At 44.5% G+C, this 13,594-nt stretch overlaps 1 protein-coding gene across 1 annotated transcript in view; it reads left to right on the forward strand.

Annotated features, from left to right (window-relative positions):
* Nucleotides 1-632: 632 nt before the first annotated feature.
* DNM1 (dynamin 1) overlaps nucleotides 633-13,594 on the forward strand; it is a 43,858-nt gene continuing 30,896 nt past the window's right edge. Inside the window, 9 exon segments of the mRNA XM_010571122.1 lie at nucleotides 633-762; nucleotides 1,961-2,110; nucleotides 3,246-3,449; nucleotides 3,986-4,084; nucleotides 4,798-4,958; nucleotides 6,070-6,212; nucleotides 6,296-6,431; nucleotides 7,597-7,664; nucleotides 8,732-8,870. Coding sequence (XP_010569424.1) covers nucleotides 633-762; nucleotides 1,961-2,110; nucleotides 3,246-3,449; nucleotides 3,986-4,084; nucleotides 4,798-4,958; nucleotides 6,070-6,212; nucleotides 6,296-6,431; nucleotides 7,597-7,664; nucleotides 8,732-8,870 — 1,230 coding nt within the window.

Below are 13,594 nucleotides of genomic sequence, written 5' to 3' on the forward strand. Positions count from 1 at the left end.
AACTTGTGGGCTGTGGCTGCTAAGTCAGCATTTGGAGAAGGATAGTAAAAGGCTTCCTTCCTTTGAAATTATTTGAAGTCCACAAATTCAGGATTCTTGTGGATATAGAAGGAAGCTGCTCCTGCTTTTGCCTTGGCACTACTTATGTCTTGAGTAGTTAGCCAGGGGAAACCCTGGGTGGAGGCAAGCCTTTGGCTGCTGTTTATTCTTTCAGATGTATCATATGGTGTTTGCACACTGGAACAATGTGGTGTCTTCTCAAGCCCTGAAGTGCAGAGTGTGAGTGATTGTTGTAGTTTGGGTAATTGTATTTTGTCAAAAGGAGGCATGCTAGTTTTTGGGCTCTGCTTCAACTTCTCTTTTCTTTCTGATGAAAGAGTTTAATTTTTTCCAAAGTACAGGCAGCTGTATTAGATGGGCTTGTTAGTTAGCTTGGAACTTCAGCTGAAGGAGCTGTAGCTGTTAACAGACAGGATTAGAGGGGGTGTGCTGTGACTATAGGCTTCTTCAGAACAGCAAGCTCTTATGCTCCTTGAGGAGGAGCACTTGGCTTTTAGTGCCTCAAACTTTTTTGTGCCCCTGGCTGAGACTCCCTGTTAGAATCCATGTATACTTATAGAAGCAGAAAAGCTATGAAAAGGGAAGGAAACAATCATTCACTTATCTGAAACTTCCTGCTTCATTTCAGGGACTTTCTGCCACGTGGATCTGGCATCGTAACCAGACGCCCGCTGGTCCTGCAGCTGGTAAACGCCAGCACAGGTATGTGAGCTACCTTCCCTGTGTGTCCAGCTGGATTGCTGTCTTAGTCAAGAAAGGTCTTATTTGATCAGCGGCACTGCTCAGTGTGGAAAAAATAAATAAGAATTTTCCCCAGTAAAAATGACCTGCAGCTGATTTTTCCGTTCTACCTGTTTAACATCTGATGCATAAAGTCTTAAGAAGCTAAATGCTTCTTAGTTTTTTGTTTTAATTTATTAGGCAAGGCTCCATGCACACACTTATCGCAATTTTCCTTTGCCTATGCAGCTGTGACTCTTATGTGTGGGTAAGACCTAAAAGCCAGATGACCCTGCTGGTAATCTACTGAAATAAGGGGGCAAGGTGATTTAATGTACTGAAAACCCAGTGGGAGAACGCTGGGATCTGGAGAAGAAAGACTACAGAGTTCTGTGGCTTGTCTTTTGGGCAGTTCTTCACTGGTTTTGCTGCTTACTTGCTGGATGTTTTCATTACCATTCCCCTTAACATAAATTAAGGTCTTACCCAGGAGTTGGCAAGTGAATGTTTCAAGGTACTCCGCTTCCCAGGTGAACTTGATCTATCCTCTTGTCTACAGTAAGGAGACAATTTGACTTTTAGGAGGCTTTTAAAATTTAAAATTGAAACAGAGTTTTTGGATTGGTTAGCCTACTTAAGGACTGACACACAAAACCCCCAACCACCAGTGAATTCAAAACCATGTCAAGAGGAGGTTGGATTTTTTTTCTCTTGAGCCTCTCGAGTCTGTTCTCATTATGTAATGAGACTGTTATTAACCCCCAGCACTTTAATACAGAGCTAGTCCAAGTTCTCCTGAATACCAGGGTATCTCCCAGTGTAGCTGTGGAAGTCACCACTGCTGCAGGCTGGTGCATGCTAAGTTTGCATACTATCAACAGTGAAGGTCCTGGATTATTACTTGAATGAAGACAAGCAAGGATGCCACCTCTGCCGAGACAAAAGCTGGATTGTGAATGTGTTGGGTTCAGCTGAATCCTCTCAGATGTTGATCAGATAATGTGACTGCAGTAACTTCTATGCCAACTTTCCAGGTCCTAGTGGGAAAGGCCCTTGCCAGACTGAATCCCTGCAACTGTTTTTTGGTTTGTTTTGCTTCAGGACATGATGTTTTCATTACACTTTGAGTGTTTCTCCGATTTCATTGACTGTTTCTGATTCTCTGCTTCTGTTTAAATAGAATATGGTGAGTTCCTACACTGCAAAGGAAAGAAATTCACTGATTTTGAGGAGGTCCGTTTGGAGATTGAGGCTGAAACAGATCGTGTTACTGGCTCCAACAAAGGGATTTCTCCTGTGCCCATCAATCTTCGAGTCTACTCTCCCCATGGTGAGCCCTAATGTAGCATCTGAGTCAGGAGATAGATGAGGCAGGTTGCTGCTTTGTCATGAACTAAAGACAAAAGGAACAGAAATGAAATGGGGAGCGTACTTGGTTTTGACATTAATCTCCATGTGCCATGCTGTATCAAACTGCCAGCCTTAACCATACTGCTGCAACGGGTTTGTCTGCCAGCTGAAGTATCTGACTGCTAGCAGAACTTCTCCTTGAAACAACTGATGTCTGTGCAGAAACTTGTTCCTGGGGCTGTTCTTTTCCATTAGTATAGGCATTACAGTGAAGAGCTGCTGTCTCTCCCTGCTTTCTGGTACTGCTTTACTGGGCAAATAAATGGAACAACAACAAAAAAAATGATGGGGAGAGTGGCTTTCCTGAAGAGCACTTGCCTTCTGTTTGCATGTGAATATGTACTTTGTATAGTTCTCTCCAGGCAGTCCTTACGTCATATGACGCTGATCTCAGTGGAAGAATTCTGCTTGAACAACGGAGTGACATAGTCCCGAATTTGCCAGCTCTTTAAATGTGAACAGCTATATGGGCATTTTTTTGGAAAGCAGCAGCTCAGTGCTACATAGCATTTGGCTGCGTAGAACTTGTGCTTGATGTTTAGTTTTAATTTTTTATCTCAGCAAGACAATTAAAAAGTTATAGGGCTGCATATTGTAGTCCTTCAGGAGAAGGCCCAGCTGACTTTGACAGGAGCCTCCCTTGAATAAGGGTGGCAGGACTGAGCTCTTCAATACTGGGGACAACTCTTAATGAGTGGAACCAACTCTTCTGACTCTCCAGTCTTTATTATAAAGTAAAAAAATGTACTGTCATCCCTTCCCTTTCAGTGTAGCATATATGTTAGGACTTTGAGGGCACAGTTTCCCTGATCAGTGCCAAAACAAGTGACTTAGAGGGAAGGGTGATGAGATCATTGACAATCATGACTAGTAACAACTAGCAAGTAGTTCTTACTAAGCAGTAACACAGGAACTAGAAAGCTCTGTGTGCTTCTGTGTGTGCATCTGTTATGCCTGTTATATATTGGAGACATTAAAGCTACAGGTGGTACTTACAGACCAGAATATTCCAACCTCAACACTCCCTTGTGCTATCTCCTGTTTCCTGTGTCTAGTCCTGAACCTGACCTTGGTGGATCTACCGGGTATGACAAAAGTCCCAGTGGGGGACCAGCCCCCTGACATCGAGTTTCAGATCCGAGATATGCTTATGCAGTTTGTCACCAAAGAGAATTGTCTCATCCTGGCAGTATCCCCAGCCAACTCTGATTTGGCCAATTCTGATGCCCTGAAGGTTGCAAAGGAGGTGGATCCTCAAGGTAAATATCTTTTAATTTAGCATGACATTGCTGGACAGTGGCCTGATCTTCCTTTTACCTTTTGGTTGTGATTAGCCCAGTAGCTGTGGGCTCCTGTCTGTTGTCTTGGGTTGTATCTCCACCAACACACATTCTTCTGAGAGGTGTTAGTGAGTGTTAACAGTTACTGTAACAGAATTTTTATTATTCTCCTTTTCTTCCTTTGTCTGAGCCCCATTTCTGAAGAGGCAAAGGATTTCCTTTCCCTTAGTCATCTGCATTCTTCCTGGAGAAAAGTAGGAAAATCTGCACTAAAATCCCTCACTAAAATCTACACAGCAGATGTGGCATAGCATGTGTATGTTTCAGCAGGATATAACTGAGAACTGAGCTCAATTATTGTTTGTTTTGCTCTCATGGCCTCTTGGACATGATGGGAACTGTAATGTTGGAGTTCAAGAGCCCTTGAGTAGCCAAGTTGGAGAATCTGTAAGCTTTGTGAACAGAAGAAAATACTACGAGTTGTTTGATCAAGTATGTTTGTTTTTTTTCTGTAGGGCAACGCACTATTGGAGTTATCACTAAGCTGGATCTTATGGATGAAGGAACTGATGCACGAGATGTATTAGAAAATAAATTACTTCCTCTTCGTAGAGGTATGTTTCCTCATGCTTTGTCCATGGTCTCCTTTCTGTCTTTTCCCTGTGTGAGGTGTCCTGGCCTCATCCCCTTCTTCCAGTGCATCCCCTTCCTGCAGCATCTGTTACAGCTTGTGGTTAAGCCATCTCTGTTCCAAGGTGGGATGGATCCCTGGGGAACAGGGATCAGTCATGCTGTTAATAGGAACTTTTTAGATATTTGTATCTTGATATGTAGTCCTAGCAGAAACATAGCCTTATGCTCTTATCTTTACTATCTCTTTCCTTCTTTTAATAAGGCAAGCTGCAAAAATGGAACTCCTGTCTAAAAGACTCCCCTCATCTTTTATCTACATGAGATTGCCATAGTATATCAGATGAAATAATTTTGGACTGTGGTACGTGCTGTGTATAGCCATAGTGAAGTACCTATCCTAAGGACTTTAACAGAAGTCTCAAATGAATGAGACTAGGGTATGCTTTGTGATTGGGGGAACAGTAATAAATAAGCTAATTCTCAGTTGCATAGTCATTTTTGTCCTGCATACCAAAATACCAGAACCTGTGCTATTCAGAGGAAATTCTAGTTTTAAACTCTTCCAATTGGTTCCTAATAATGTGTTGCCACTAGAATTCCCCTTTTGCAGTGCTGCCAGCTGGGTAACTTCCTTCTGAGTCCTGTTTACATTCTCATCCTTGCAACCATCTGATCTCTAACACCACTGTTACAGGTTACATTGGTGTAGTCAACAGAAGTCAGAAGGACATTGATGGCAAGAAGGACATTCAGGCAGCTCTGGCTGCAGAGAGAAAATTTTTTCTCTCCCACCCGGCCTACAGACACATGGCTGATCGCATGGGAACCCCGTACCTGCAGAAAGTATTGAACCAGGTACTGTCAACAGTTAAGAACTGCTGCCCACTATGTCATAAGAATGGCTAGGCTGGCCATCAGGGCATTTCTGAGATGGAAGAATACAGGAAAAGCTACAACTTGTGGTCAACAAACTGACAAATAAGTTAAATTGTTTTGCTGCAGTGAGACTTGTGAAGATTGGTTAACTCTTCCTTCTCTGCATCATAAAAAGCATTTTGGGGCCAAGTCCAATGAAGTGTGCCTGACTTGTATAATACTGATACAATGAAACACATTAAAGCCAATAATGGAGCTTACACACCAAAAGCAGAGCACTTCTTTATCCTCTCAGTGGTGCTGGTGCAAAATCAATAGGTGGTTCATGGCATTTACACTATCAGAATGCAAGGTCTTTCTGATTAAGCTAAAAGATACCTTTCAAGTTTCTAGTGGTCTCTGTACCTAATGGTAAGCTGCAAAGATTGATTTAAATGTGATACTGGTAGTCATTTTCCCATCTATTAAGGCTCTCTTATCTCTTGTCTCATACAGTAGCAACTTATTGTTGCTTCCCTCTCTGCTCCCTTGAAATACTCCCTTAAGTGAAGAATTACTTTGTCCTTTTTCCTCCTTATTTAAATATTCATCTTTAAACTGGACTTTTCCACAGCGGTGCTCTGTGGAAACCCTCTTATTGGAGCCTCCTCAGTGGTTTTAGCTCCTTCCACCTTGCCTTGTCATCCTTATTGTTGAAAAAGGGCCTAACCACCACCTTGGGTGTCAGTGGTGTGCTAAGCTGAAGACAGAATAGCCTTTTCCCTGGTGTAAATAGCAAATGCTAATACTTTTATGTGAAGCTTATTCTTGGGTTAGAGACAGCAGGCTTGTATGAATGGGAGTTTTGTACCAGACTAGAAGGTAAAATGAAAGTCAAGAATAGAGGGGTGCAATAGGTAGGAGCCTGAGAGGCAGGATGCACCCAGCTTGTAACTGGTGTTTGTCCTGGGATAGACTTTTTGTTAGGACCACTCAGAAGGATTGAACACAGAAGAGAGGAGCATTCCTCTTTATTTTGTGGTGTGGAGGTAGCAAACTCTTCCCAGTAACCACCTAGAGGTTTATAATCTTAAACCTTCTTCTTGTGCAGCAATTGACCAACCACATCCGTGACACCCTGCCAGGGCTGCGGAACAAGCTCCAAAGCCAGCTTCTCTCCATTGAGAAGGAGGTGGAGGAGTACAAGAACTTTCGCCCTGATGACCCTGCTCGCAAGACCAAAGCTCTGCTTCAGTAAGTGGCCTCAGCTGTATGTCCCTCCCTGGAGATGACTGCTCAGCCATGACTTACACTTCATGCTTTTTGTTTTCTTTCAGGATGGTCCAGCAGTTTGCCGTGGACTTTGAGAAACGCATTGAAGGCTCTGGAGACCAAATTGATACCTATGAGCTGTCAGGAGGAGCTAGGATTAACCGCATCTTCCATGAGCGTTTCCCCTTTGAACTGGTGAAGGTACTGCTTTCCTGTGCTGCTGAGATCCACTTTGTTGTCTTGTGTGTTACCTCTTCTGTCTGTCTCCTTACTCCTCTTGGTATATTTCATCATCTCTCTTTCCCTTTTGACTACTTTGTTTCATGTTTTTCCTTTTACCACCTTTTTTGCTTATTTCGTCTCCTTTATTGGAGCCTTCCCATAGTACTGACCTTTTCCTCAGTCCCTGTCCTTGTGACAGAACTTAAATATTGTCATTTAACTAAGAGAAAGTTCTTTGGCTTAATTCCTAAATGCTAAATTAAATGTGCAAAATAACTTCCTTTAACACAAACAATAGTAAATGAATGACTGAATGTCCTTGCAGATATGTTGTGTCAAAGCTACTTTGACTGAATTTCGCATAGTACGAATGGTGCTGAAATTTGTACTTCCTTGATCCTGAGCACTGGACTAGATGTAAAGTTGCCCTAACAGATACGCAAGAAGCAGGAAAGAGGATGTAGATATACCTGACATTACTTCTGTCTGTACCTTATAAGTGAACAGAAACTGTTCTACTATCATAACAGCTGAAGAGGATTTTTATTGAATGATAGTTTTCTTGGATGGCAAAGTACATGAACCTGATCAGAAGTGGTACGGAAAAACTTTTTTTAATGTCAGTTGGAACAGACTCAAGAGCCAAATCATTCAGCTCCTGGATTTTCTGCATTTTGCTTCTTTTTTGCATTTGAATAAGATGAGTCCTTTTTAGTGAAATACAAGAGCCTGCCTTGTATTGGATAATACATTTTTGTATGTGAATTGTAAATCTATTTGTGGTGTTCACTGAAAAAACAGCTGCCAAGACCTCATGCTAAATCGTGGGAGACAAAACAGTTTGTTTTAAAAAGCGGCCTAGCACTTCAGTCCTATTGCTTTATCTCAAAGAAGCTCCTTGGGAGCTGCTGGGTCTTGGCATCCATAAATGTAGGCCCTTGGCTATTCATATTTGTCCAGGATGTCTGCGTTGGCAATAGAAGCTTTATGGCTGGACTCTGTATCCAACACTTGGGCTAATATCTCATCTGTCACATGATACTGCTGGCATGGGACCTCTTCTCTGTAAAGCATGCTGTTGTGTATCCTGGGGTTGTGCAAATAAGTGTCAGACAGTTTCTGATAAAATTCTCTCTTGGTGCAGATGGAGTTTGATGAGAAGGAGCTGCGGCGGGAGATTAGCTATGCCATCAAGAACATCCATGGTATCAGGCACGTATCACACACTAGGCAGACCATTGGCTGCATAGCCTTGTAAATACCTCTAGACCTTCCAAATGGAGTTGAAGACTTCAGAGGTACGGTAGGTCACCCAAAGGGGAGGGCTAATGTCCTTGGACCACCCTGGAGGCTTGAATCTGGGAGTAGGGACAATCATCCAAGTCAGTTTGCTTTCTCTTCCCATGTCAGAGTTGCAGAGGCCTAAAAGGTAAAACTGCCTTGGTAACTAGACATTTTCTCCCTCCTTGTGTCTTGACATAAGAAAGGATAGAAAGAGGGATGCAAGCCCATACTACTCCTTCATTTAGTTAAAATTAAAATGTTGGTTTTCACTTTCTGCCTGCATACTAACCAACAGTTAGTTGTTCAAAACAGTTGTTGGTGCTGAGCACCTCCTCCCCTAGAGATTTGAGGGAGCACTGGGGTGCCTGTCACCAGGATCCCAATGGCCCCAGGATGTAGTTAGCAAACAGGCTTGTGTTGCCCTCAGCCCTCAGGAGGTTAGCTGTCAAAGCACAGCCCTGAGACCAAGTCATGCTGCTCCTGGGAAGGTGAGTGGGGTCTGGTGCCTCTCGGAGCCCTTCCTGCCCACTGGGATGTGAACAAATACTGACCTAGATTTATTTTCATTCCTTTCTTTTGCTCAGTCACTAGCTGAGCTTGATAAAGAGTATCAAATGTGTTAGTGTCCTAATCATTAAGAAAAATCTTTCAGAAAAGGCTTCCCATCTGCTGCACAACTCTGAGGTCAAATATGCTGCGGAGGGGTCAGCCCCTGCCACCCTTAGGCCTGGTGATTGAGGTGAAATGGTGGTGGCTGTGGCTGTCCAGCTAGGATGCATTTTGCTCTCACACCTCCTTCCTGGGAGGTGCCAAGCATCCCTCATTTTCCATGGACTCCAATCAGGGCTTGTCTGGGGAACATGACACTTCCCAGCCCCGCGTGCCGGGTTTCAGTGATGGCGGTGCCTGCTCCAAGATGTGTGTGTAACGCTGTGACATTCTCCTTGCCCCTTCTCCCCCTCCTGCCTTGTCTTGTCCCCACCCTGGGTGTTTAGAACCGGTCTCTTCACACCTGACATGGCCTTTGAGACCATTGTGAAAAAGCAGGTGAAGAAGATTAAAGAACCTTGCCTGAAATGCGTGGACATGGTCATTTCGGAGTTAATCAATACCGTTAGACAGTGCACCAAGAAGGTAACCAGAGGCAGCATGGAGCTGGCACCTTCCCACCCGCTCGCTGGCTTCGGCACAGCATTGTAACCTGGGCAGGGACTTGCCTGCAGCCACACTCGGTGTTTCTAACCACCTCCTCAGCATGACTAGACCTGAACAGTACCAGCCTGGGGCGATCCAGCCAACAAGCCAAACAGGAAGGGAAGCGCTGTGGGACATGGGTCATGGTCCTGCTCCCTGAATGTTTTAGAGTTGAGGGGTGCTGGAGGTGTCCCTGCCACCCCTCTCTCTTTAGCGTGACTCCTGATTCCTTCTAAAACCAAGGGTATTTCTTATGTGGCCACATTTGACTAAAGTTAGTATCTGGGTTTATTTTCCAGGCCAGAAACTGGGATTTAAATTCTGTCCCATCTGTTCTTGTAGAAGTGACATAGTTGATCCCAAACTAGTCTTTGGGTGCTGCTGGGGGAGTGTATGGGGCTGAACTTCAGAGGCTGCAGCAGTTACAGCTGTGGGCTGTATTGCAGGGAAATGTTCCTGTGGTGTTTGGCTTGGTTTCTGGTTGGCTTGGTCCATATCCTGTTCTGGAAGAGCGGCACATGGCTGAGAAGAATCAAGTTAGAAATGTCCATCAATGTCTGGGGTCCTCCTGCTCTCTCAGACAGGGATTCAGGTTTTGCCCTTTGGGATCCGTACTGGTATTTGTTGGGGTTGAGGGAGGGAACCTGCCTTGATTCTGCCTGTTGGATATGGCAGCTTTTGTTTCTGAGGTTGGGGATGAAAGGCAGCAAAATGAGAAGACTTGTGCCATTCCTCTCAGCCATGGCTTGCTGCTTCAGGCAGGGCTAGGTGTTGGTGAAAAGGCACCTCAGTTAGGATGGTGGAATGGGCACTGGAGACTGGAATCACCATTGGCTGTTTAGGTGCAGGTAAATGGGCATTGCAGGATGTGCCTGGAGAGACCGACACCCTGTCTCTGCAAGGGTAGGGAAAGGTGCCCAAGTGGTGATACTTGCAGAAATGCGTAGTCCTTAGGGCCAAGAGCCTCTATAGAAGGGCTCAGGCATGCAGGCACATGCTTTGCCCCCCAGGACAGTCTGGGAAAGCAAAGTGGATGCAGTGAGAGATTGCTCAGGTGTCTAGAGTGCTGGAGGAGCTTCCTTTTTCTGTCCTGCTGTCCTCTCTTGGGGTGTGTGACTGTGGGGAGCACCCAGAAAATTGCCATTAGAGCCTGGCGACAGGTAAGCACAGGCCCTCGGGCTGCCAAGTATCCAGAGTCGCCTGCTAACTGGATCAGAAGGGCCCTCCTTTTTCATGCCCTCTGAAGCTTCTCTTGATTTGTTCTCCATCCATCAGTTGCTATTCAGAATCTCATTCATTCTTTGTTTGCATCCTTCCCTCCATTTCCCACTTCTTTCTTCATTGTTTCTTTTTGTTTCCTCTTCTACTGATAATTTCAGAATAGACTATCTATTCTGACAGTGGCAGGTTCCTCAAGTGATGAGGTGGTGGGTACAGCAGGGTGGGAAATAAGGGAGGAGAAGAGACCACAGGGATGGGGGGAAATGTCACAGATTCAGGATTAAAGCATTCCACTTTAGCTTAGATCCTATTGCTAAGAATTGGATAATTGAATTCAGTGTTAGTTGCTCTGTGTGTTCTTGTAGCCATGGTTACAATTTTGTATCTGAAGAAACAAAATATTGTAATTCAGGTGATCCTCAGGTACTGGAAGGAGCTGATTTTTTTTAAATATTTTTTTTGTGCAGAGGCTTCGAAGTCTGTTGGGGGAAACAGTGTATATTGAGCTTAGCAGGGCAACTGGATTAGTAGGAAGCTGCTGCTGAGTCAGAGGATGTGAACTTAATTCTGGAAATGCCCTTGCTTTGCTCAAAAGGGGCATTGTTGGCACCTTGAGAGACCCTTGGGTAAAGCTGAATCCTGTAACATATTCCAACTCTTTGCTGCTTAAAAAGCAGACTAGTTGTAGGTCCTGTGTAATATGTGTTGAAGAGTGTTTTAATACTGGTGTTGCTTGGGGTCTTGCAGGTGTTATCCACAGAGATGTGAAAGATGAGGTGAAGGGGGAAATAACTGATTTAAATGAGGTGGTGGTTATTTACAGTTAGCCCTGGATTGGTTGTTAGCTGTAGGCACCCCAGGTTTGACTGTAACTGTATCTTTAGAAAGGCAGTATCCCCTTCCCATGTCAAGGGGATGTTGTCCCCCTGAAAGCACTTGCAAAGCAGTAATGCCCCATGCTAAAACAAGTGACTCAGATTGCGTGACAAAGAGCATCAAAGCTCTGAACTGTTAAAGATGGGCTGAAAAACTCCTTTGGGTGCAGTAGTCTTGAATTGGATTAATCTTGGCCGTATTATAGTAACTTTAGTTTGTGGACTTTCTGCTATTCCACAGTGGAGCCACTGAGAATACAGGCCACTTAGTATCAGTGGAAATTAATATTTCCTTATAAACCTCAACAGGCCTGTATTGGGTCTGATGCTGCAGGTTAGCGATGGCAGAATGCATGCTATGTATAGCTATGGATTCTCTGTAGCATGTTTGCATTTCCCTAAATACTGGGTACATCTGCTCTTACTGAGAAAGTTAATGTTGCAGGGAAGGTGAGATGAAAGATGCTCCATAATTGGAGCAGTTTATCTCAGTCCCTGGAACTGAGAGGTATCAATGCAGTTCAGTTCTGCCAAATCAAGATGCAAGTGACAGACCTTTGCAAGTTTTAGCTTGGCTCCTGTTCAGGCTTCCTGCAGCTGGAATAAGGAAAACATGAAGGGGAGATAACTGTGGTGGGAAGGAAAAGGGAATGCCTGAGACAAAGGGAAATGAGACATGGTGAGCCTCTAGGAAGAGAGGCAGTGGCTCACTGTGGGAAGCAACTTTGTCTTAAAATCCAAAGAAGCTTTCCTTCAGGAAGAGATCACCTGATCCCTGGGGGGTTCCATCCATTCATCTTGCTCTTGACAGCTCACCATTTCACTGGCCCAGCTGTTCCTACCTCATTCCCCTTTGCCACTTCCATTTGCCTGTAGACTCTCCTGATACTTGGCAGTGCACAGGCCCCATAGCAATACTCACCTGGTTCAATAAACTAATGGAATGAACCAAAATATCACTTCTCATTTTGCCTTGTGTTTTCTCTCTTTTCCCTTTTCCTTCCTTCTCTTTCCTCCTCCTTCCTGCTCTTTCTCTGCTTTGCTTTCTTCTTCCTCGTTGCTTCCTCCCACCCTGCCCCTGCCATGCAGAACGGGTCTCTTCACGCCTGACCTCGCTTTTGAAGCCATAGTGAAAAAGCAGGTGCAGAAGTTGAAGGAGCCAAGTCTGAAGTGTGTGGATATGGTAGTGAGTGAGCTCACATCCACCATCAGAAAGTGTAGCGAAAAGGTAAAGAAACAAAAAATGCAAAGAAAGGTCAATGCCCAACCCCTTCCCACACACTTCCATGCTGTTTCTCCACACACCCCCCAGGAACTCCAGGAAACCTAGTGAGAGAAAATGGATATAAAGATGCATCTAAAGGAGAGCAGCAACCTGCAGGTATAAGAGCAGTTTAAAAGCAGGCCAAGAGAAGTGGGCATCAGCTGATGGGCTCTTTAGCTGGGAAGTGAGTTGGGATCCAGTGGATTACTCTAGCATACCTGTTTCCTCTGTCTGGTTCACTGGCATTCACCTCAGTGTGGATCAAGCCCTTTGCAAGCCCTGTTTGCTGTGCCACTGCCTGTGCATTTGGAACTTTCTTTTTCTGGGACCCCCTTAAAAAAATCTAGATAGTCTAGAAAAATATAAAAAGCCAAAAAAAGACCTCACAGCCCCACAGCATGAGTGGTCTGCAGGTTTCATCTCGTCTGCAGAGCTGTGTTGAGCAGTAGCATATACAAAACAACGGTTGATTTAAAAGTTTGAGGTGCAAGATGTTCTGCAAGAGATATTTGGAGTCAACAGAAGATTACTGTCCCAAAAGGCTTGGGGAAAAGCTTTTCCAGGCATTACATCCTCTGCATCATTCTCCTGCTGATCTCTTGCTCCATCGACTCTGCTCAGTAGGAGGTAGTGTGGATACTTTTCCTTGTATGCTGTGAAGCACAGGAGGTGAAGCCTTAGGCTAGCACAGGACAGCAGCAGGTGGAGACAGAAACTGCCCTGAATGACACAGACTGTGTCAAATACTGCTTAGAGGCTGGGGCGGGAGTGGGTTTCTTTCCCAGGCTGGTTTCCTCCAGGAGGGGGCACCCCATCCCCCCTAAAAAAAAAAAAAAAAAAAAGGTAGATGTGGCAATTAGTGTTAACACTTACCGATGAGGGGCAGAAACTTGTCTGTGGCACAAGGGATGTATGTTCTGGAAACCGAGTTGGAAAGGGCTGTTTCATGAGTTATTTTAGGACTTGAAAATTACAATTCCCTTCTTCCAGGGTTACAGCCAGACGCGTCAACGTATACCCCTAAATTGGGAAGGAAGGGAAGATAAGAATTGATACAAGTTCAGAGTGAAGGCGAGAGCTGAGCTAATAAGGTCTGGTTGTACTTAGGAATACAGAGCTCACTGCCACCTGTGTTAAGGAGACATTTTGATGTGCCCTGAGCTCTGCCCAATCAATTTCTTGCAGAGTCCTGGTATTGCCAGAGTGTGGGGCTGATGTGGCAAGGCATAATGACTCCTATCCAGCCTGTTTCTCTTGTGGATTTTTTTATTTTGATGCGTTTGCTTACAGTGTTTTCTCTATCT

Source organism: Haliaeetus leucocephalus, unplaced genomic scaffold (genome assembly GCF_000737465.1).
Source record: "Haliaeetus leucocephalus isolate CR32 unplaced genomic scaffold, Haliaeetus_leucocephalus-4.0 Scaffold306, whole genome shotgun sequence".
NCBI classification, from domain to species: Eukaryota; Metazoa; Chordata; class Aves; order Accipitriformes; family Accipitridae; genus Haliaeetus; species Haliaeetus leucocephalus.